Below are 25,934 nucleotides of genomic sequence, written 5' to 3' on the forward strand. Positions count from 1 at the left end.
AATCATCGGGAAAAAAAAGAACAGATTTGGACTGTTTTGAAAGTCAGTTCAAACCAAAAAAAACACGGACACTTGTAATTTTTTTCGTATGAGGCACTTATTCTCTAGTCATTGATAAGAATCTAAAAATCTGCTCTGTTGCATTTAAGTTATTACATGGTATGACTTTGTACTGAAGTTGAAAAGAATTTTTTAAGAAAATTCAATACTGTAATTATGTACCTACATCTCATCATGTAAAACTTGTCCTGGCATTTCTCAGCATCTGAGACTAGTAAAACACTCCTTTTTAAACAAAAATAATTGTTCTTTTTAAATTCTCATATAAATAACATGACATTATAGTTTAAAAGCAAATCAACATCTGTAATACTGAATAAGAGACTATAATATATACAGCAGAAAGCAACACAACATTGTAAAGAAATTATTCTCTCCAAAAAATAAATTTTTAAAAAAGATTATGTCCCAGTGTATTTGGGTAATTGTGCCTTTTATTCATATATTTTCAAAACTCCCTATATAGGTTGAAAAAAAACCACAACTGCTATTTGATAAATACATTTATTAACATTATACATTTTTTCATACATATTTTAATGTACGTATGCATTAAAATATTTTTTAAATGACTATGATCTGATAGTAGTAGAGACTGATTTTACTTGAAAATATTAACTTCATACATATCAAGTGCACCATCCTTAACTATATAATTTGTTTGCAAAAAGGCTTGCTGAAATATAAACAAAAATGAAAAAGCAGTTTTTCATACCTTACACACTTATAAAGAGTTGATAGCTAACAGGAAGGCAATTGACTTATTTTACAATGAAAATTTACTTTGATCTTTTGAAGGCTAGTACTATGTAGGACATTTTCCAGAAGACCAGAGATGCTTCAACTAAAAAGTAAGAAATGTATTAAATACAACTATCTGAAAGGTTTTCTAAAAAGAACATATTCTAAAATTAGACAATCATTCTTTAAGAAGACTTTTCACATCAATTTCTTCTATTCAAACAGACTGAGATGACTTAGGTATTTTAAAATAGTTTAGAAACATTTCCTCAAAAATTTCCAAGACAGCAGCCTTCAGGTGTTCCCTCAAACCCAGTGTTGCTTAAATGAAGCAAATCTTATGAGAAGTTACCACCAACCACAAGTTTTTGGGAGCATGGACTGTATCTTACTCCTTACCTTACCCCCAGTGCTTAGAAGTAGGCTCTCCTCAGCAAATGTTCACCGAACTCGACTGTTGAAAAGATCACTACAACTTACTAATAAATAAACAGTCCTTTGGAGGATTGTGGGAAACCAAAACACTTCCAGTTTATACAAGTATTCATGAACACATGAAAATGTTCTAGTTTAACCTAAATGTCCCAGCCCTTAGGAGTGCTACAGAAAGAAGCAATTAAAAGGGAAAAATTTCTGAATAATTCATAAAATATGAGTAGTTTTTAAAACTAATAGAACCTGAGAATTTTAAGAGGCAAGCTAAATATTAGCTACACTCACTCATTATATAGTATATAGCAACTTAGTAGTAAGTAGGACCACATAATTGTTTTATACAGGTCCCATATTCAATCAGGCCTGCTTTTAAAATTAAGTCACAAAAGAAAAAACATGTTCAATCTGTTATTAAATTTAAACCATTAATCTGGATTATATATTTTAGGTCTATTAATTTAACAAAAATAGCCAAAAATTGGTATTTGAGGAAAAGGCGTTCAGTTTAGCCTGTGAACAGTGAAAGTTGAAAACAAAAAAAAGCATGTAATAAAACCATTTTCCATAAAAACCAAGATACTGAAGCAGGTCCACCTATCTCTCTAGTTTAGGTCAGAAGTTAATTCAATATTTTAAAAGTCAAATTATTTTAAACTTTATACTAACTTAGCTTGGCCTGTTTTTTCTTTCAAATGAGTCAGGTTTTAGTGTACTTAAAGGAGATTAAGCATACTGAAAAGACAACGGCTTCAAAGAATACATAATCGAGTGGAGGAATAACATACAATCACTGAATCTGAGAGACAGTCATGTGTCATCATTCAAACTAATTCTGGGAGAAAAAGTCAGTTGCTCCCTTTCTCAAAAACAAGACACAAAATTATATTTTGAAAAAGTCTTCTTCATGTGTCAACCTCTTAAAAATACTCATCATTTACATATACAGAGTATATGTATATACATATATATATAACTCTTTTTATCTAGAAGTGACACTGTTCTCCTGTAATTGAGTGGTTCTCCATTTATCCTCCAAATAATCTTTGGAGATTTAATCGAAAATGTGAGGCCCAATCAACACAATGATAACTTAAGCTAAGTATAAACATTTAGGAAAATTTAGTACGTTACAAACATGCCATTGAAGTATGAGGATAAAGAAAGACCTTAGTTCCAAAAGGAAAAACTACCGTTACAAAGAAGTGGGTTTCCCTGGTGACTCAAACGGTGAAGAATCCGCCTGCAACGCAGGAGGCCTGGGTTTGATCCCCGGGTTGCAAAGATCCTCTGGAGAAGGGACTGCAACCCACTCCAGTATTCTTGCCTGGAAAATCCCATGGACAGAGGAGCTTGGTGGGTTACAGTCCATGTGTCGCAGTCTGTCACGACTAAGCAACTAATACTTTCACAAAGGAAGTAGTCTCCCAAATTCTAATTGCATAGTGAAGATTAGCTACAGCTGTTCCTCCGGATGGGAGATTTTGACTCAGCATTATTTACATATTTATTTACACGCTTTAATGTAATATGGCTCAGTTAACTCACTAGTAAATAAAAATGAAGAGGGGATTTTAAAAGTCTGAATTATACTAAATAACTTAACATAAAACGTCAAGGTGAGATCTAGGGGGAAATGGAATTCTCCAGGCAAGAATACTGGAGTGGGTAGCCATTCCCATCTCCAGGGGGTCTTCCGGACCCAGGGATCTACTCTAATTTTAAAAAATCAGACAAAGAATGTCAAGGAGGATCAAGTTCTAAAAGCTGATACAAAGAGTTAAGAAGAGTGGCCTGCACAGGAGACAGCCTTAAGGCTTGATACTACAAGAAAGCAAACTTCGAAAGAGCCAGAACGCCCAGTGAGGACAAACCAGTGACACATTACGGGTACTGCTATCTAAATCCCTTTCTCAGTGTTTTCAATTCAGAGGTTTGAAGGTTTCTTCTAGGAGAAGATCTGATTATATGATGTAAGTCAAAGAGAACCAGTTTTTATGTTATACAGGATGGACTGGCAAACTTTATTTTACAAAGGGGCAGACAGTAAATATTTTAGGTGTTGCAGGTCACACAATTTACTCTCTGATGCTGTTTCTTCCTGTGCCCTTTAAAAAGAACAGCTCATTTTCAGCATGCTAGCCATAAACACCAGAGAAGGCAATGGCAAGCCACTCCAGTACTCTTGCCTAGAAAATCCCATGGATGGAGCAGCCTGGTAGGCTGCAGTCCGTGGGGTCGCTAAGAGTTGGACACGACTGAGCAACTTTACTTTCACTTTTTACTTTCACACATTGGAGAAGGAAATGGCAACCCACTCCAGTCTTCTTGCCTGGAGAATCTCAGGGACGGGGGAGCCTGGTGGGCTTCTGTCTATGGGGTCACACAGAGTCGGACACGACTGAAGTGACGCAGCAGCAGCAGCAGCCATAAACAATCAGGCTGCCTGCCAAATCAGGCCAGTCTGCAGACAGCAGATACAGAAGGAAAGCAATTCTCAAAATACTAACTCTGCCCTCAAATTCCCCTCTCTTTCTCTTAACTTTAAATAACTTCAGATAGAAGAGGAAATAGAGGTTTAAAAGACTATAAGGATAAGGGATCAAATCTAACTTTCCAAATGAGAAGCCGAAGTCTCAGAGCATACATGTTGACTTGCTTACAGCTGAGACCAAATGCTCACTTTGCTCTCTTTCCCCCTTCCATTTGTGGAATGCTTATGGCTCAAATTTGAGGGCTCCCTTTAAAATAAAGACTCCTGGACCTTTACTATACTCACAGCTTAATATATTTGTTTTACTGGATACTTTTCACGTTCTTTTATTATGATAAAGAAAGTCACACCAGAAAAAACTAATATAACACTCTTTAGTTTATTCTGGGCTAGCATGGGGCTTAAGGAAGCTTAGAATTCTGTCCCCTAAATTTAATAAACTACCGAGTGTACTCAGGCTGGACAGGCTAGCTTCTGAGGAGAAGCCTGAACAGGGCTGCTAGGTAGAGGGGACCAGTTCCATGACATTAACATTCAAGATAAGCAGGCATCACTCCTCTCACTATTCCTCATGGGGCCACCAAGCAAAAACCTTACAGGAAGAGTCTCATCCTATCCTATACCATTTTCCCTATTACAATAATATGGAATGAGAAACAGCACTTCAATGCCACTTCTCAGAGCAGGTTATACACAAAAAAGAACATTTTCATTTTCTTTCAAATGGTAACTTAAGCTCATTCTTTGTACCTGAGTTACCAGTTGTTTCCCCACAGCATTTCTGATTAAAAGCCTACTTTTATTATCAATGAAAAGAGTCTCTAGCCCAAAACAGATACAGTCAGATATTCCAAATGAATCTTCCCTAAATTTAGAACAGGAATTTTTAAACAAATTTATAGAACAGTGTTACCAACCAATACCAAAAATATCTTTCATGTGCCCATTATGAATATAAGGCCTGAAATCTCTTGGATCTTTTATAATATACTCACACAACATATGGCTTTATAAAATATTATCACCAATAAACCATGTGTCATCCAGGTTGTTTACGAAATGGCAGCTCTGAAAGGTCACAATTTCATCAGCCACAGATTTGTGAAATTTTCACTCTAGATATGAGGTAATATGTTTTTTCCACATCGTGTCCTCACTTTTCAGGTAAGAGGAATTTGACTCCTTTAAGACTGAGAAACAAGCCATGCCCTCCTCGCTCATTAAAAAAGATTACAGGAAAAAAATCATCACTTCTTTCGAAAGATCTGTAAGTAGCTCCTAAACCCGCCTTTTATTCTACTGTATTTAAAACTCTTCTTCTTGAAGTTTCAATTTGAAGTCCTCTCTGATTCTTTCCAGCAACTCTGGTTTAAAAATAACATCCAGTGCAGTCATTGCCAGAGCTTTGGCTGTTCTCAAAGTGTAGAACTGAGCCTCTTGTGAGCCTAAACAGGAGAGAAGTTAAATAAAGGTAACTTCACATGTATTACAACCAAGTTATTCGTTTTCAGGTTAGCTCTCAGTATCTAAACTGCCTCTCCAACTGACCACCACAATATAGTGTTTCCTGAGGTGTTCAGTAAAGAAGTGACAATGGGCTAAACTAAGCAGTTAAAAAGGCATCTGCTACTACAAAAAAAGCGCATGTCAAAATATCAACACTTACCTGCAGCTTCAGTATATTGTTCTGTATGATTCAAGGCATTAGACCCAATGTAAAAATATGGATGAATCCCGGGAACCACAAAAGAAACATTTCCAAAATCGGTAGATCCTTGGAAAGGTAAGACGAATCATGAATTTTTAATTGCTAGTCCAATGGAGCACATGTACCTTAATCTCTATACACCTGAAATGATTTACAATTCCTTCCCTTCTGGAAATTCTCTACCCGTTTTCTTTCCATGACTCCACTCTCTACTGTCTGGCTTTCTCTATGGCTCCCTCTCTAGTCACTTCTGTCGCCTGTTTCCTGAGTACTGGTGATCCCTAGAGCTTTGTCTCTGGGTTACTCCTTCCTCTGTGTCCTCAGGCAACCTGCTCAACATTGAAAACTATGTCTTCAATCACCTCTCATGTGTTGACAACCCCTAAGTCCCGACCTAGATAACTTTTGGAATAGGCTAATGGACAGCTTTCCTGAGAAGTCCTGTGAACACCTCAAATTTAACAAATGAATAATTTACAGCAACCCACCCTACTTCAGCCTGCTCTTTCCCTTGATGTCATTCAACAACACCCTGTTTTTATCTCCAAGTCCCCCTGAGTCTACGTTATCAACATCTACTGTATTTTAGGAGATATATTTCTAACATGTAAACATGTTAGCAATAATGCTCTTTAAAGGAAAAAAAAAAACCTAAAATAACCTGATATACTTATGAGTGTTTAAGTTCTAATAGTTTGTTATTTCTCAGAAACTGAAAATGTCCCCATGTAACCAAGTCCTGCTTACTGATAACTGAGAATGAATTAAAATTCAATTTGCCCTTTAAGTAGTTTACTTAAAAATTAGAACTAAGCAAATTTAAACACTAGAAACACTTAGAATATAAAGCCAAGAGTAGGTTGGCTGTTTCTAAAAGCAAATCTGTTCACATGACATTCTACATTCACTGAAGAGTTCTTTAATGTCTTTCTCCTAACCATTAAGCTTGTAAAAAAGTGTCATTAAAAAGTATAAGCAATACTTCCCCCAACCTCCAAAGTTGTTAAGCAAAACCATTTAACCTTGGATGGTACTTCCCTTCCTCAAACAGCATGGTATGTTTGAAAGAACTTAATTACCTGAAGGGCCACTGAACATAGCATCTTCTGAAATGAAGTCTATTCCCAGCTTTTTTCCATTTTCAACATAAGCTTTCCACAGACTCTTATTGGGAAGAACATTGTAATAATCATGTGCTCCACCATTAATTTCCACCTAATAAAAATTATAACAAATTTAAAATTAAGAAACTTGAATTCACGATCTAATTTTCAAACCAGCACTGGTTCTCTAACAGAAAGAGGTTTTAAAAGGAGGCGCCTCCCCTTCGGGATATAAACGCTCTCAAATCTTTACTTTAAAAAAAATACATTTTTCTATAATGAGAGTTCCTAGGACCCTATCTCCTTTATGCTTTATATGCACCAAAGCACACAAGGTCACATAGTTCTACCAACCAATAAGTCTGTTTCAGTCACTTAAACCAGGAGTGGGGGCAGCCAGGAATTTCCACTTTAACCAGCACCCCCAAGTAATTCTGATGCAGGTTGTCCCAAAGCCACATAAGAAACACTGCTCTAGGCTACAGCCCCTAAAAGACAAATCAAGATTTACTAATTTTCAGCCTGGAAAATCCCATGGACAGAGGAGCCTGGTAGGCTGCAGTCCATGGGGTCACTAAGAGTCAGACACGACTGAGCGGCTTCACTTTCACTTTTCACTCTCATGCATTGGAGAAGGAAATGGCAACCCATTCCAGTGTTCTTGCCTGGAGAATCCCAGGGACGGGGGAGCCTGGTGGGCTACTGTCTATGGGGTCGCACAGAGTCGGACACGACTGAAGCGACTTAGCAGCAGCAGTAGTATACAAACCGACACTGACACCACTACCTGGTCTGAAAAGTATAAAGTACTTTAAGAAAGACAGAAGATCCACAGTGTGGAGGGGCTGACTATGGTCCTCATTTATTAATTCCAGTGCATTAAGATACAGAAGCAGTTTACATGTGCCCAGTTAAGAGGATTTACAGATTTAGATTTTATTAAATAAAAAACGGGCAATATTCCCACAAACTAAAGATAATTCCAATAACATTAGCAAAAAACAATTATAAAATGGCAGAGATAATAATTATTCTACTCTTAGCAACATCTAAGTTAGAAACAATGGAAATCTAAACATACTAAGTCACACAGTTGTGTCTGACTCTTTGTGACTCCAAGAATTCTCCAGGTCAGAATACTGGCGTGGGTAGCCATTCCCTTCTCCAGGGGATCTTCCCAACCCAGGGACTGAACCCAGGTCTCCTGCATTGCAGGTGGATTCTTATGAGCTGAGCTACCAGGGAAGCCCAACAGATACTATAAGTCAGCCAAAACATAAAAATTATTAAAAGACTATTTAAATATAAGAGGAGATAAGCAATCTATCTGATAAGATATTTAAAGTAATAATCATAAAGATGCTCAAAGAACTCAGAGAAGAATGGATGAACAGAATGAGAAGTTTTAAACAAAGAGTTGGAAAATATAAAAAAGAACTACACGGAGCGAAAGAATACAGTAACTGAAATAAGAAATACACCAGAAGAAATCAACAGTAGATTAAATGATACAGAGTAAGGGATGAGCAAAGTGGAAGATAAAGTTGTGATAATCACTCAAGCTGAAAAGAAAAAAGAAAAGTGAATTTTTAAAAATGAAGACAGTTTAAGAACCCTCTGGGACAACAGGGTATTAACATTCGTATTATAGGGATCCCAAAAGGAGAAGAGAGAAAGAAGCAGAGAACACACCTGAAGACATAATAGCTAAAAACTTCCCTAACCTGGGAACGTAAGCAGACACCTAGTCCAGGAAACACAGAGAACACCAAACAGGATCAATCCGAAAAGGACCATGCTGCCATTAAACAGCAAAAACTAAAGATGAAGACAGAATATTAAAAAGCAAAAGAGAAGAGCAACAAGTTACCTACAAGGGAATTCCCATAAGGCTATCAGCTGACTTTTCAGCAGAAACTCTGCAGGCCAGAAGGAGTAGTACAATATACTTAAAGTGATGGAAGGGGAAAACCTACAACCAAGAATATTCTCCTGACAAAGCTTTCATTCAGATTTGAAGCAGAGATCAAAAGTTTTACAGACAAGCAAAAGCTAAGAGTTCAGTATCACAAAGCCCCAACTTTCTAAGAAATGTCTGAAGGACTGTTCAAGCGAAAAAAAAAAAAAAAAGGCCATGACTAAAAATATGAAAATTACAAAAGGAAAAATCTCATTGCCAAAGGTAAATACATGGTAAAAGTAGTAGATCAACCACTTTAAAGCTAGTAGGAAGGTTAAAACACAAAAGCAGCAAAATCATTGTAACTACAGTAAGGAGTTAAGGGACACACAAAAGAAAAGGGTGTAAAATATGATATCAGAAGCAGTAACTGTGAAAGGAGGAATAAAAACAAAAGAGGTCTGGCTGATTTTGCCATAAAGTTGCCTTCACAGCAACTATATAGAGCAATTCTAAAAGCATAATTGCCAGTAAGGAAAAATATAACTTGCAGAAAGGCAGGGATTCTAGCTCAGCAATACCAGTTATTCTAAGTCCTGTGTGATAAGACAACCGTGGTCTTCCCTACGTGAACACCGAGTAAAAGAAATAAGAATGAAAGACTTTCAAATCAACTGATTTTTGCATATTCAAGACACTGCCAAATGAAAGAAAGGCAAAATTAGGTTCTAATGTAACTTTATAAACAGTCCCAGCCCACATAATACTTCTGATTATAACTTAGATTAACTCTTAAAAGTTCTTACTGTGCACCCAGTAGCCAAAGCTGCAGCTCTGAAGCAATCTTCTGCCTTTTTGGTCAAAACTGGAAGTTCTTTCATTGAGGGTGCACGGAAGTAATAGATTAACTCAGAATAAGAGGGAATGATATTGGGTTTTACACCACCATTTTTTATTATACCTATAAAAAGAACCAAATTACTGGAATTGAACTTGGAGCTTGGAGACCATTCCTTTAGTTTAAATACAGCCATAAAGTTTTTCAGCCAAACATATATACAGAAAAACAGTTTAAACTTATTACCTTCACAGATACACCAATTAAGATTTTGATGTTATACAACAAGTTTCTATGCATAGTGTGATACTTACTGGCTAATAGGAAAAAATAAAATAACTGTCTATATGTACTTCAGCCTTAGGAATTTACATGATGTTAATAAATTACGATTCTTGACTAAAAAGAAACTGTCAGAAATTTTTATAAGTATTGTTAGCCTTCCAAAAGAGAATTTTATTTTAGTGGGCTTTCTTACAGTTGCATATTTTGCTCAACTTTTGACATAAGGAAAAACCCCAATGGTATGAGGTTCTATAATTACCCTCATATCTTAGGAATCCCACTTTAAACAGCATTTGTCTCTGGGGAAATATTTGAGAATATTTTTATGTCAATAAGAAACCAATACAAATCAAAGATCACAAAGTATACTCTCAACTGTCAAAACAAATGCATTTATTTGGAACTACACTGAAAAGGAAGATGTATCCATTCAAAATAATAACTAAAATAAATAAGCAAAGCCTAATATTTTATGACCTGCTTTTTTTAAAAAGTATTTTTACATATTCATTTTCAGAAAGAAACTAAAGTAGAAAATTGGTAAAAGTGCAGATACGAACTAATTTTAGAGTACAGCAAAATCGGGTAAAGAAGAGATCTGAAGTATAATAATTTCCCAAAGCATAAGGAAATAAACTAAAAAATAAATCTGCAATTTCAAGACAGTACTTTATTGCTGTATTTACATTAAGGTGCTACACATGATTTTAAATTATGCGTAATACTTTTACTTAGGATTAACAGCACTTCAGTATAACCAGTAACCATCAAGTTTTTTAAAATGAGAAAACAATGAAATTTTGGTATCAAGAAACAGGATAACTGGGAAATCAAGTTCTAACTTTCAAATACCAATAGAAAGAACATAGATCCTTACATAAAAACATCAGTTTGAATACTCAAAATGACCATTCTATTTATGTACAAATAATCTTAACCACATGTAAACAAATATCTACTATCCTGCCCCAGGAATTTCTGAAAATGTTAAAAAATTTTTGGAATATCCATAGAGTACGTAAAATGTTCCTAAATTTTTTTACATTTAAAAAAATGTATGTATTTATTTTAAACCCCAATTTTTTTTTCATCAAATAGTCTATTAAAGAATTGTATTCCACTCAAATATATTAAGCACCATCTATTACCCAAAGTATCTGACATTTGTACCATGAACTCTCCAGGTTGGTTTCAGTTGCTGTCTTAACACAGACAGATTGTTGTAAGCGAGGACAGCAGCATCTAATGCATTCAGCCCTTCCCAGGGATAAGCAGCAGCATGAGACGCTTTACCGTAGTACTTCACAGTCACACTAGGAAATAAAACATCATTAGGAATTACATTTTTCAATATCACTAAACAAAGAAAGTCCAATTATTATTCAAAACTAATTCACACTGCTGGAATTTTTATTTGCAAATTATTTGTAGCAATAATGTATCAATTTACATATCTTAGTTCTAGTTTATCTGTAATACAGGAACTAACACAAAGAAGGCAGTCCAAAAAAGAATTTTGCTCAAACTCCTCTTCAAATTAAATCTGTACACCATTAAATTTAAATAAACAATCCAATACTGTATTAAGTGCTGGTATTACAAAAAAGATGGCTCCTGTCTTCTACACTGTATGGTGACAGTTCTGTATCAAAGGTCTGCAGAAACTCAGATAATTCTGTCTTAGGGGCGGGGAAAGGTCAAGGAAAGGCAAAAAGGAGTTCATTTTTTTTGTCTTGTGGGTTTTTACTTTTACTTTTTTTTTTGGCAGAGCCACCCAGCTTATGGATTTTTAGCTCTCTGAGTAGGGATCAAATTCTGTGCCCTCAGCAGTGAGTGCACAGAGTTCTAACCAGTGGACTGCCAGAGAATTCCCAGGATGTAATATTTGAAATGGGTTAAGAAAATCTCTAAAAATCAGATTAAACTCACAGTTTTATAAAATACTCTTGCTTTAAGTCAGCTGTTCCTGATAATACTTTATTAATGTTCCAGAATACCCGTATCACTAATGCCTTAACATTTTATACACTATTTTCTCACTTTCAAATAGTTCTCACACTAGTCTAACTATTCAGATACAATAAAAAACAAATTACAAGGGATTAGATCTGAGTGCCTGAAGAACTATGGACGGAGGTTTGTGACACTGTACAGGAGGCAGGGATCAAGACCATTCCCAAGGAAAAGAAATGCAAAAAGGCAAAACGGTTGTCTGAGGAGACCTTACAAATAGCTGTGAAAAGAAGAGAAGCAAAAGGCCAAGGAATAAAGGAAAGATATACCCATTTGAATGCAGAGTTCCAAAGAATAGCAAAGAGAGAAAAGAAAGCCTTCCTCAGTGATCAATGCAAAGGAACAGAGAAAAACAACAGAATGGGAAAGTCTAGAGATCTCTTCAAGAAAATCGAAGAGATACAAAGGGAACATTTCATGGAAAGATGGGCACAATAAAGGACAGAAATGGTACGGACCTAACAGAGGCAGAAGATATTAAGAAGAGGTGGCAAGAATACACAGAAGAATTATACAAAAAAGACCTTCACAACCCAGATAATCAACAATGGTGTGATCACCAACCTAGAACCAGATGTCCTGGAATGTGAAGTCAAGTGGGCCTTAGGAAGCATCACTACGAACAAAGCTAGTTGCGGTGATGGAATTCCAGTTGAGCTATTTCAAATCCTAAAAGATGATGCTATGAAAGTGCTCAATATGCCAGCAAATTTGGAAAACTCAGCAGTGGCCACAGGAATGGAAAAGGTCAGTTTTCATTCCAAACCCAAAGAAAGGCAATGCCAAAGAATGCTCAAACTACCGCACAATTGCACTCATCTCACACGCTAATAAAGTAATGCTCAAAATTCTCTAAGCCAGGCTTCAACAGTACGTGAACCATGAACTTTCAGATGTTCAACCTGGTCTTAGAAAAGACAAAGGAACCAGAGATCAAATTGCCAACATACACTGGATCATCGACAAAGCAAAAGAGTTTCAGAAAATCTACTTCTGCTTTATTGACTATGCCAAAGCCTTTGACTGTCTGGATCACAAAAAACTCTGGAAAATTCTTAAAGAGATGGGAATACCAGACCACCTGACCTGCCTCTTGAGAAATTTGTATGTAGGTCAGCAACAATTAGAACTAGACATGGAACAACAGACTGGTTCAAAATTGGGAAAGGAGTACGTCAAGGCTATATATTGTTACCCTGCTTATTTAACTTATATGCAGAGTACATCATGAGAAACGCTGGGCTGGATGAAGCACAAGCTGGAATCAAGATTGCCGGGAGAAATATCAATAACCTCAGATATGCAGATGATACCACCCTTCTGGCAGAAAGTGAAGAACTAAAAAGCCTCTTGATTAAAGTGAAAGAGGAGAGTGAAAAAGTTAGCTTAAAGTTCAACATTCAGAAAACTAAGATCATGGTATCTGGTTCCATCACTTCATGGCAAATAGATTGGGAACCAGTGACAGACTTTATTGTTTTTGGACTCCAAAATCACTGCAGATGGTGACTGCAGCCATGAAATTAAAAGACGCTTACTCCTTGGAAGGAAAGTTATGACCAACCTGGATAGCATATTGGAGAAGGCAATGGCACCCCACTCCAGTACTCTTGCCTGGAAAATCCCATGGACGGAGGAGCCTGGTAGGCTGCAGTCCATGGGGTTGCTAACAGTCGGACACGACTGAGTGACTTCACTTTCACTTTTCACTTTTGTGCATTGGAGAAGGAAATGGTAACCCACTCCAGTGTTCTTGCCTGGAGAATCCCGGGGACGGCGGAGCCTGGTGGGCTGCTGTCTATGGCCTCGTACAGAGTCGGACACGACTGAAGTGACTTAGCAGTAGCAGTAGCAGCAGACAGCATATTAAAAAGCAGAGACATTGCTTTGCCAACAAAGGTCCGTGTAGTCAAACCTATGGTTTTTCCAGTAGTCATGTGTGGATGTGAGAGTTAGACTATAAAGAAAGCTGAGCGCCAAAGAATTGATGTTTTTGAACTGTGGTGTTGGAGAAGACTCTTGAAGAATCCCTTGGACTGCAAGGAGATCCAACCAGTCCATCCTAAAGGAGATCAGTCCTGAATATTCATTGGAAGGACTGATGCTGAAGCTGAAACTCCAATACTTTGGCCACCTGATGCGAAGAACTGACTCATTTCAAAAGAACTGGATGCTGGGAAAGACTGAAGGCAGGAGGAGAAGGGGACGACAGAGGATGAGATGGCTGCATGGCATCATTGACTCAATGGACATGAGTTTGAGTAAACTTTGGAAGCTGGTGATGGACAGGAAGGCCTGGTGTGCTGCAGTCCATGGGGTTGCAAAGAGTTGGACACGACTGAGTGACTGAACTGAATTGAAGGTTTAGAGAAAGGATTGCCTATTAAATAGTTATTTACAAAGATGACTTGCTTAGATAATACTTTTTAAGCCTGAATAATAGTACCCATGTGTAAATTAATAAAAAGTCATTTAGATTTTTTTTTTTAATGAGTAGATTCAGGAGGCTCATGACAATTCTTTACTGATTCCAAACATTCAATCAGCAAAACAAAAATAAGGAAAAGCATTCAAGTAAAATACATCTTAAAAATTTTAGGATACCTGTTATTTCCTCAAAATATATCTTATCACCATCACCCAGAAACTGGAATTTTAACAAAACTGGTGATAAATATTATAAAATGGAAAAGGATGTCCTTTATGAAAAAGATTCTAGCACTATTTTTTCTAGGATTCAAATCTATGCACAATTGAAGCACAATAAACTACAGGAAAAGAAACGTTAATGCTTGCTTTGTATTAGCAAGTGATATGGAATGATACTCAAGACATACTGTTTAATTTAAAAAGCAAGAGCAAGATCAACAATATATTTAGAAGAATATTTTTGGAGGGAATCCTCCTTTAAAATTTAATTTATACATGTACCTATTCTATGGCTATAAATACACCCTAAAAGTTCTGGAAGAATATATATCTCTAGAAAAGGACTGGATGTGCGGAAGGCGAGTAATAGGGACACAGTGCTTTATTTATTGTTACAGATTTTTAGCACAGACAGATGAGTAATTTTTAAAAATTTTTGTTCTTGCTTTCTTTCCACCTTAAAAGATGGCCAATGAAAATCTAAGAAGTCAGATACTAAGAAAAGGCCTGAGGCCAAAAGGGCTGACTTCAGGATCAAGGCCAATAAACCTACCTAACCCTAAAATCCTAGAAGGCTAATGGACTGGGAAGCCTGCCTGCAGCCACTGGCCCCTTCTAGCCAGAGGCATTGGCAGAGTTTTCTAATCTCTAAGGTTTTCCAGAGGTGTACTACTATACATCATCCCTGAAACCAAAGATGAAAGATTCTTCCTCCTGTCACAACACCAATTCCTGGTGGTAAGGCCAAAGACACCAGGACAGTTAAAATACTCACCCTCTGAAAACAAGGGATGCAGAGAGATAGGATAACTGAACTATCCTGAGCACTGAACTATCACTAGCAGTGCTGGGTTGGTTCCTCTATTACTCTCTAGCTACCGCAGAGAATGTAGGGTTTTCCTGAAGCACCTGAGCAGTGGCTCCTTGGAACCAGACTACTAACTGGACCATTAACTATTATGGCTGAAACTTCTGATGTAAAAATTTAAACCATTTCAATGATGCACCCAGGTACCAAAATAAATGAATAATGAGAAGTTTCTTTCAACTTGATTACTCACTCATGTTCAGCAACATCAGGTAGATAAGCGGCATTCTCTTGAGATGGATGGGCCATAAAAACAACATCAAGATTTTTGAAAGCCCCGGCTTCAATTAAATCAATTTTGCCACCACCATCTTCTTCTGCAGGGGTTCCCAGGACAATTACCTAGAAAGAAATACCTGTGTCAGAGGGACAAAAATTCCTAGTAGGAAATGTCAGTCAGATTTCCTTGCATATATATTCAAAATCTGTATCAAACTATGAAGAGAGATTTTGTTCTCGGACTCTTAAATTATGCAGTGGGCATAAATCTATGGTGCTAAATTAATCACAAACTTGCAGTTGACATTATTATACACGTTTATTGCAAAGTATGTACTAAAACCTCTACAGGAAATTTTTCCCAATCTTCTAACGCAATTTTATATAACTAATGTCAAAGATGAAAAAAGATAAGTACTATTATACTAAGTCCCTCAAAATTATTTAGGACTTATTTCTTAAAGCTTTTATTTGATTATCTTTTAGTATATGTATATAATGATTCATAATCACTTTACTGGTAAGGAACTTTCTAGTTACTTACTAGTTATCCTCACAACAACCCTGTGAGGTAGGTAAGAGATCCATGTCATCATTTTAAGAAAGGCGGTTTTGAGGCTGGGAGTGAAGTATCTTGCCCCAGGTCACAGAGCAAGTCTTAAGGCAGAGCTGGGATGAGATATCCTGACTTCAGGCCTGAACTTTGTTTCTTTACTAAACTACCTCTTTAAAAGGTCTTAACACATTAATCCTTTATGAAAAGTATTAAATAAATCTTAATACCACGGTTAGAAATGGCCAACTGTTACACAAACTTACTAATTCGATTCCACCAGCTCAACCAGGCAGATTTATTGGTCACCAAACACCTAATTAAACAAAAGAGAACTTGACAGAATAAACATTTTACTTTGATATTTAAACTTTAACTTTCTTCAAACAATTTTTAAAAGTAAAGACAAATTATCTATAAACAACTAATACACTTTCAAGGTCACGTATAAGAATACAATGAAACAAGTTGGAAAAAGTCTTGGCTTGCAAAGAGAATCAACATAAACTCCATTTTCAGGTAAGACAGATAACCTTCTAAATCTGAGTATTATGGTTCAAAATCAGAAGTGTGTATATTTCCAGGCATTCAAACTCTTATATTAAGCTGCTTTTTACTCTTAACCTTTGACTCAAGAAATCTGATGACTTTTCAGGTTAAATCTTGCTGACTTCTCTGAACCTTTCATAAACCTGGTTAAAGCTAAACCTCTCCAGTGTTTCACACAACAGCAAAGGACACCTCCTTCCCCAAACAAAACAAAATCCTAGCCAGATGAAAAACAAAGGCCCAGTCAGAGGCAGAAAAGAGAAGGCAGCTAAACAGAAAAAGCCACAAAAGATGGAACTGTTAGAATAAAAGAGAAAGGTTACTGATGCTGGAAAAAAATGGGCTAAAAATATGAAATATAACACTAATCTTCCCCTTAACAGGAATGGTGTTGACTGAATCTTAGCTCACAGAATGAAGAATATACCATCTGGAAAAACAGAGTAACACAAGATTAAACTTGCCCTATGGCTAACATAAACAACATTTCACTGTTTAATTTCGAGTTCATTTCTTAAAATCGCGAAATAAACCTTAAGACTTAAGGATCAACTCATCTATGTTCTTAATGGTGACTCTCCTCCCATTTTCTGTATACTTCTAGAGGTTTTGTAGTTCTAATGGCTGAACATTTCCTATCGAAACTTCAATGATTCTAATCACAACAGCTTCTAGAACTGCCACAAACAAAAAAAAAAATTTTTTTTTGGAGTCTAACAAAGAGGGTCCGCAGGTTTCCCTACAATAACTACCTCCTTCTAGAGACTGCACAACCTTGTCAGCCAATTGCGATTGCCCGTTACCAAAAATAAGCCATCACGAAAACCAGGCTTGGTTCTAAGTTTCTTTCCTAAGGGAGAAAGTCGACTCAATTGTTTACAACTACACAGGAGAGAAAAAGCAAAAATCTGTAAAATCTCGCTAGGTCGGCAACTCATGAACTACTGATTTTGATCCAGGGATTCTGCCCACTATAGCAAAGGCCAGGACATCGAGCGCTGTCTCTTTACACCTGCCCCGGCGTGGGAAGGGACTGATGCGCGAGCGAAGCGCCAGCTGCCGCCCTTCTCCGGTCGGTCCCGGACTGGGCAGGCAAAGGGAGCCCCACTCCCGGGTCCCACCTCACCTTCACCGGCAGAGGCAGTCCGGCGAGGCTCTCCAGGGCCCCCTTCACGCCCAGGGCGGCCGCCGCCCCGACCTCGGCGATCAGGTTGTGGCCGCAGGCGTGCCCGATGCCGGGCAGCGCGTCGTACTCGCAGAGAAAGCCCAGGTGCAGCGGGCGCGGGGCCGCCCAGCCCTCCGGCGACCCCCACTCGGCGCGGAAGGCCGTGGCCAGCTGGTAGTGCGGCTGCACGGCCCACGACCCGGCCGGGGTCTCGCTCTGGAAGAAGCGCGTCAGCACTCCGTGGGCGCGATGCTCCTCGTAGGCCAGCTCGGGCTCGCTCCAGATGGCGCGGCTCAGGGCGCCCAGGCGCTCGGCCGCCGCGTCGATGCACTCCGCCGCGCGCAGCTTCAGCAGCTCCAGATCGGAGACGCTGGCGCAGGCACCCCCTTCCACCGGCCGCTCCTCTCCGGGTCTCATCGTGCCCACAGCCGGCGACCGCTCAGCACTTCCCGCCGTGAGCGCTGGATCGCTGCCTCCCGGCGGCGCACCGAGCCCGCCCGCACGCCCTGCGTCGGCGGAGGTCGTCGCCACCGCCCCCGGGAGGCCCGCCCCCGCGCCCCCCGGCCCCGCCTCCAGAGCCTCGCCCGAAACGTGCTCCGCCCCTCCTGCACCCCGCGGGCGCTCCGCCCCCCAGGCCGGGCGGGGGTCGCCGGGAAAAACCGGGTTCCGGCGACTGCTCCGCGCACCTCTGTCCTGGTGGCTGCCCTGACAACTGATCTGTGCTCTAAGGGTAGCATTGCTTGCCCGTCGTTGCTTCTGTCCCACAGGAGCAGAATGGGGACGGTTTCATTGGCTGATAGGTACCAGAGGCAAACCAAGTGAACGTTTGTTGTTGTTTATAGTCGATAAGTCGTGTCGACTGTAGCGCGCCAGGCTCCTCTGTCCATGAGATTTCCCGGGCAAGAATACTGGAGTGGGTTGCCATTTCCTTCTCCAGGGGATCGTCCCAACTCAGGGATTGAAACACAACCCCCACCCCCACCTCAGCCCCACCATGTGCTGCAGTGCAGGTGGATTCTTCATCGCGGAACCAACCAGGGGAGTCAAGTGGAACATAGTCTCCCTGAAAAACCAGCTCTCTCTAAAATAGGAATAAGCCACTCTGTTTCTAGAGTAGTATTACAAATTTGTACAAGGTTTTTAGTTCATAAAATTGGGTGCAGATATAAATGGTTTGCAAAGAACACCGGTCTATAGACTACGAACTTCACTTTTCCGTTTGCCCTCACTTTCTTCTCCTTGAGGTTACTGTGTAATAGAAAAGCTGAAACTACTGTATATGGCTTTCTCATTAGAATCAGAACTCACTAATGACTGGAACAGCGCCTGGAATGCAGTAAGTATTTGAGTAGAATAGGATTAGAATTAAGAATTTAAAATGAGGTTCTGTGCGTTATGCACAAAACAAGGTTAATTAACAGATACGTGGTTATATATACTTATTCTACTTTGTTGATTTGACTGTTTTTTAAAGTAGTAACAGCTTTGAGAGAGAGCATATTTTCTGTTTTTGTTTACAATTTTGAGGCTGAACTCAAGTAACATGAGGTGTGCAGTTGGTGTCCACATTATAACTCGGTTTTAGATTACCCAATGAAGAAATTCAAGATGCTCCAGAGTGAAGCACAAAGTCTGAAAAACTGTTGTTGATGATATAACTATTAATAGCATGGTAGAGATTTATAATCTAAGGTGTTCCACATAGTAATAGCTTCCATCAGAATCTCATACCCTATCACCTCTTTCCTTAATTTGTCACAATTAGGTTAAATCAGACAAAATACATTCATATAATAAGACAAATATATTTTTAAAAATATTTTTGGTGTGAATCATTTTTAAAGCCTTCATTGAATTGCTACAGTATTGCTTCTGTTTTATGTGGGATGTTAGCTTCCCAACCAGGGATTGAACCCACACCCCCTTCATTGGAAGGGGAAGTCTCAACAACTGGACCACCAGGGAAGTCCCCAAAATGTATTGTTTTTGAAAATACATTTCTGGTCTAAAGAAAGCTAATATACATGAAGACTATCTACTGCTGCTTTTAACTACTACACATATTAACATACTAGAGTATGTTAAAATACTAATGTCACATTCTAGATCAGAAAATACTGGCATTCTCAGTCTAACCGAAACTCAGCCCTAGAGACAACAAATGTGGAATTACATTCCTGGACCCTCTTGTCTATGCTTAATAAACTTACTGAGATACACTTCTGCAATAATCTCCTTTGAGTCTATGAGATTCAGTATTACTGTGCTCAGCTGGCTAAAAAACTGGCCTTGTTTGAGTAAAAACAATAGGTGACATTTGTAGAGCACTTCCTCTGTAACAGGAGCTAAGTGCTTTACAAGTATTAACTCATTTAATTCTCATAACAACCGACGAGGTTGTTAATGAGATTGTTTATCTTCACTTTACAGATGCTTTGTATGAGATTTCACTGCCAATAAATAGTGATCTTTTAGGTATGTATAGGTAAGTATAGAACAGAAGCCAGTCTGGCTCCAGGGGCCTACTTTCAGCCACTGTCCTCTATTGCTTATCCAAATTCTTAAATTCATCTATAGCTTGTCAATTGACACTAGAACCCATAACAGTTACTCATTTTGAATAAATGTACTGCAGCAACCCTGCCTGTTGACATTAGTAGCACTCATGTTTGCTTGCTTTTATCAGGCAGCTAAAAACAACATAAAAGGGGTACATAGAAATTCTATATAGAAGCTGCTATTTATATGACTTGTGAATTAACAAAGCTGTCACTTGAGGTAGAGAAAAGTAGATTCATTGCAAGCTTTGTTTTGTGTGTATGCACATGCATGCATTCATATGTTGGGTTTCCATTGTTGGCAGCCTGTATTTCTTACTTATTGTATTCTTTATTTAATAAATTGTGATAATTTGTTGAATATATATCTTCCCCTTCAGTATTTAAACTTCCTTTGCCTTCCCACTGTGTTTCTAACATGGTGCGGTAGTGATACAACCTTTGCTTGTCAATAAATGTTTGTTGGTTGATTTTTCTTCTTGAATCTAGTAGGCTAATGGAGTAATGGTAGCAATTAACCACTCAGCTATGATAAATACCTACAGATACTGTGTGTGTCAATGTAATTCTTCTCCCCAGATTTCTTAGTCCTTTGCCTGTGGGAATTAAGAGGCAGGAAGAATGGCTTCTGGAAGCTGATGGAGTTGGACGTATGCCTGCTTGAATCAGGTCAGCTCAGTAGTTCTCACTATCACAGTCATTTATATGCATAATGTTCATACAACTGTCTATGTGCTGCCACTAAGGAGCCTGTAATTCTTTTTCCCAGAAATATTTTTTAAAAATGTAGAGTACTTCCTTTCCTTTACCAGGTGCTATATCTGCAAAAATAATACAATACCCAGAATTTAGTATTAAGGTGTTAATTTTTACCTTTGTTTTGGGGATGGGTGGGTAGAAAGTGTTCTCATTAAAGGATTGGTTTTAAAGTCCAAGGATACTTCTCTCTCTGCCCAGGAAATGAGCCTCCATAACACCTGATTCCATATCTTTTAGAACAGGAAATTCATGACAAATGAGTCCTTTGGTGGGAAGAGTAGATCAAGTATTTCCTTTACCCTGGGAAAGCAACATTGTCCATGACTGAAACACTAGCCAAATTGTACAAGACTAGACTGGATAGTATTCTGGACTTCAGATTTAGAACTCTTTCTGGCAAGACAGCAGACTTGGATAAGGTTGATATTCTTATGGTTATAATAAAATAAGATAATAAAATAAAACCCTCAACATAGACTTGCAAAGCATGACCTAAATGAGAAGGAAAAAAACATGTTGAGAACCCAGAAAAAGAAATAGAATGAAAAATTAGATAGCACAGTAAGAAACCACTTCTGTGCTAAGATGTTGGGAAAGCTGGCTATAAGGCTGAGTAACCAGAGAATTGATGCTTTCAAACTGTGGTGCTGGAGGAGACTCTTGAGAGTCCCTTGGACAGCAAGGAGATCAAACCAGTCAATACTAAAAGAAATCAACCCTGAATATTCATCGGAAGGACTGGTGCGGAAGCCGAAGCTCCAATCCTTTGGCCACCTGATGCGAAGAGTTGACTCATTGGAAAAGACCCTGATCCGGGAAAAGTTTGAGGGCAGAAGGAGAAGAGGGCGACAGAGGATGAGATGGTTTGATGGCATCACTGACTCAAAGGACATGAGTTTAAGCAAGTTCCGGGAGTTGATGATGGCAGGGAAGCCTGGCGTGCTGCAGTTCATGGGGTCTCAAAGAGTCAGACACGACTGAGCAACTGAACAACAAGTGACCCAAGAGAACGGGTTGGTAGAAAGATGAGTTTTGATTGAGGGTGAAGGGACATAGCAGAGTTGTATACACTTTTTTTAAAAAAACATTTATCTATTTTATTTATTATTTGGCTTCTTTGGGTCTTAGTTATGGCATGTGGAATCTAGTTCCCTGACCAGGGATGAAACCCGGCCCCCCTATACTGAGAGCATGGAGTCTCAGTCACTGGACCACCAGAGAAGTCCTACACTGTTAAGGAGACAGTGGGTAACTATCAGATGTTACTAAACAGGATAGATATAAAATCAGATTTTTGTTCTGGAAGAATAATTGATGATGATGTGGAGGATAAATGGAAACAGAGACTTTGGGCTGAGACAAGCTAAAAACTTCCTGCAAAGTCCCTGGACTCTAAAAACATTCTATAGACAGAAGTGGCCAGACTTGATGCCTGTTTGAAAGGCATGCTTTTGAGGGGAAGGGAAATGGCGAGATGACTGAGGTTTCTAGTAGGAATGGCTAGGTGGATGGTAAAGTCATTCAGCAGATAGGGACAGTGAGAACGTGAGGGGCCAGTGGATGGATGTGTGTCAGAGGAGGTGGATGCCTCCATACTAGAGCCTAGCAGTAGCTGGAAGGAAAACTGCATATCCATGTACCTACTATGCATATCGGGTTATACCCAGAGGAGAATTAAACCATCCAGGGAGTGAGTGAGTAAGTAGGAAAAGTGTTAAACTGAGGAAGAAACTCTGGAAAACAAAAACAAAGGGAATGAGCAAAAATATCTGGCAGGATCTTGCTTCTGTTGGGTAAGGTTCTAGTACAACTTGTTTTCAAGTTCTGTATAGATTTCTTCAAATGACCCATGAGGTAAAGGCAGCTATTTTAAAGCCTGGAATGTCCTGGTACTAAGTTACTTGAGGCTCCCTTTGACTTCCCTCCCTCTTGGCAGTGAGATTAGCTGCTTTGCTGACCATAACCATTCCTGGAAATGAGGGCAGTGAGCTTCTCTCAGAGGAAAGGTGTCTTTACTGCCTGATTCCCTAGGGCTGGGGGACTACAACACTGTGAGGACACAGCCCAGCTTGTGCTGTGAGAGCATTTCTCCCCTAAGGTTATGGTTCAGGAAAATGGAGACAACTTGTATGGCTCCCCTACCCTTGTTGATACAACATTTAGAACTTGGACCCAATGCAGTACTAGAAGGTCCTTCAAGAGAGGACATCTCTTCAAGGTCTTCTCTTAAGCAGTGTGTACAACTTGACCATGTACGTATCATGTTAATAACTACCTTTACTAGGGATTCACCTCAAACTTCTCAGTCATTTTGGTGTTACTTGTTTATTTACTTTTGGCCGCAGCGTGAAGCATGTGGGATCTTAGTTCCCTGACTAGGGATCGAACCTGTGTCCCCTGTGGTGGAAGCGCAGATTCATAACCTCTGGACCACCAGGAAAGTCCTGGTACTACTTATTTTGAGTTGCTAGCAGGACTGGATTACATGAATGGTCATGGGATGCTTAAAATACTCAAGAAGATTTATAAAGGAAGTGATCATGAACCATTAGTGACTTTTAAAATGTGTGGTCTAAAACTTGATAAATAAACATCTAGGAATTAAAGGTATCATGGAACATGAAACAGGAAGCAAATGAGAAATATCCAATAAAACTGATTAGGAAAATTGCAGTTACAATGTTCTCTAAGGTCGTCTGCATAAAGTCCTTCCTATTCTGTTTTGCTATATAGAGTAAGACCAATGTAAAGAAAGAAGAGACACTGGTGAAACTTCTGGCTGACCAAAAAAGACAGAAAAACCAAGTTAAGTCTTTTTACTAGTTAACACTTGAAATATTTTGTTTGTTAATATGAAACAAATAAGCTTCTGATACTTGGTTAAATTGAAACTGGAGCCAAGCTAGAAGGTTCAATGCCTGAAGAGAAGTGGTCAAAGGGTACAGGGTTTCAGTTATGCAAGATGAAAAATTCCTAGAGATCTACTGAACAGTGTAATGCCTGTGTTGACAATTAAGAATTGATTTCCCTGGTGTTCCAGTGATTAAGAACCTGCCTTCCAATGCAGGTGACACGAGTTTGATCCCTGGTCAGGGAACTAAGAGCCCATATGCCAGGGCAACTAAGCTGACGCATCAAAACTAGAGAGCCTGTGCACCACAACAAAGACGGCTCACAGCCAAAAAAATATTTTAAGAATTGGTTAAGAGAGTAGATGTTATATTAAGTGTCCTTATCACAAAAAATAATAATAATGAAGGCAGGAAGAAGCTTTTGGAGGTGATGGATATGTTTATGGCATAGATTGTGGTGATGGTTTCACTGATATATACTTATATCCAAGATCATCAAGGTGCATACATTAAATATGTATAGCTCTTGATATCTTATTCATACCTCAATCAAGTGATCTATTGAGAAAGAGGTACCTGTAAGAAGCACACAGCCTTCCTGAGTATTATATTGATAGTTCTCCCCAATAGCATGATGATTTCCAAGTTAAAAGGTTTTAGGGGAGTCTGCTCAACTCTAGGGATAGTTCCTAGTTTAGCTTAATTAATGGCTGAGAATATTTAAATATTAGTGGTTGTGGTAACAAATTATAATTGAGTTCACATTTTTAAAACATGTGTCTAAATTGTGTAGCCTGTATTTATGTAACCAGAGACAGGGATCTCATCTCAGTCCTTGACACTTGACCAGTGTCTCCTTGGGTCATTCAGGTTCTCACCTGTAAAAAGAGGAGATTAGACTCAGTTATGGGTAAGACCCATTTTGGGGTAAAGATACTCCCCTATAGTCTCATTGTTTAACCTACGTGCTTCAATAAAATATTCTCATTTTTAAAGCACAAATTTACTAGTAAGCATGCTTTTCACTGTGAGTTGATCATGGTGGTGAGAAAAAAAGACCTAGCACAATCTACCAGTACATTCTGCAGTTTCCTCTCATCCATACTCTCCCTTTTGCTCTCTTTTTTTTGAGTGTCATTTTCCTTATTTCTGATTTTTAAATGTAATATATCATGCGAATTCTCTAGTAGTCCAGTGGTTAGGACTCCCAAGATTTCGGTGCCGAGGGCCAGGGTTTCATCCCTGATCAGGGAACTAAGATCCTATAAACTGTGTGGCATAGCCAAAATAAATAAGTAAATAAAAAAAATAGAAAACAGCTGAGCCCAAGTGCAGCAATGAAAGATCCTGCATGATGCAACAAAGATCCTGTGTGCTGCAACTAAGACCCAACACAGCCAAATAAACAAATTAAAAAAAAAAAAAAGAGTATCAAGCCTTTGCTTTGAATTGCTCCAGTTACTAAGTCCAGACACCTGAACTGCTTTGAGAGAAAATAATAAAATTTCTACAATGGAAATATCAACAATAATAGAAATTGCAAATTCTCAATCTCTTATGCAATTCTTGAAATACAGTTAGAATCTGTAATTTAGTGACCAGCTGAGTAAAGTAGATGCGTCATCACCATTAAATTACTTATGTTGTAATGCTTTAACTGGAAACATCTGTTCAAAAGTGGTATTTTGGTGTTCCCCAAGGTGAATCTGGTGCTGTCTCTACACTGTGCATCACATCAGACCTTGCCAATCTGCAGACTCAGAATTTTATTTAATGTACAGTCCTTTTAAGTCTGTATTGTGCCTTTATCTACTATCTTAGTCTGCCCAGGCTGCCATAACAAAATACCAGAGCCTAGGTAGCTTGAACAACAGAAGTTTATTTACTCACTGTCTGGAAGCTGGAAGTCCAAGATCAGGTTGCTGTCAGGATTGGTGTTTGGTTTGGACTTTCTTCCTGGGGTTGCAGACAACCATTTTCTCATTTTGTCCTCAAATGACCTTCCCTCTATGCTGGGGAGGATGAGTGGGGAGCGGAGATGAGAAAGAGAGAGAGATATCTGGTGTCTTTGCCTCTTCTAAGGACACGGATCCTATTAGATTAGGAGTCCATCCTTATGACCTCATTTAACCTTAATGCCCTAAAGGCCCTATCTTCAAAGACAATCGCATTGGGAGTCAGAACTTCA

The 25,934-nt window shown here is 38.7% G+C and overlaps 1 protein-coding gene and 1 long non-coding RNA gene across 3 annotated transcripts in view; one reads left to right on the plus strand and one right to left on the minus strand.

Annotated features, from left to right (window-relative positions):
- Positions 1-548: 548 nt before the first annotated feature.
- PM20D2 (peptidase M20 domain containing 2) lies at positions 549-17,996 on the minus strand. The gene is given in 8 exon segments (XM_055433378.2): positions 549-5,035; positions 5,038-5,172; positions 5,394-5,501; positions 6,515-6,650; positions 9,245-9,399; positions 10,732-10,874; positions 15,285-15,433; positions 17,539-17,996. Coding segments are annotated over 8 exon segments (1,299 nt in total). The 5' UTR covers positions 17,995-17,996; the 3' UTR covers positions 549-5,018.
- Positions 17,997-18,773: 777 nt separating this feature from the next.
- LOC129561050 (uncharacterized) overlaps positions 18,774-25,934 on the plus strand; it is a 28,100-nt gene continuing 20,939 nt past the window's right edge. For both annotated transcript variants that reach the window (XR_008686915.2, XR_008686916.2), the window contains exons 1-3: positions 18,774-18,913; positions 20,008-20,062; positions 20,715-20,804. This is a non-coding gene — a long non-coding RNA (uncharacterized LOC129561050). The remainder of the gene's footprint in view (positions 18,914-20,007; positions 20,063-20,714; positions 20,805-25,934) is intronic.

Source organism: Moschus berezovskii, chromosome 10 (genome assembly GCF_049115385.1).
Source record: "Moschus berezovskii isolate FMDL1 chromosome 10, NW_MosBer_1.0, whole genome shotgun sequence".
NCBI classification, from domain to species: Eukaryota; Metazoa; Chordata; class Mammalia; order Artiodactyla; family Moschidae; genus Moschus; species Moschus berezovskii.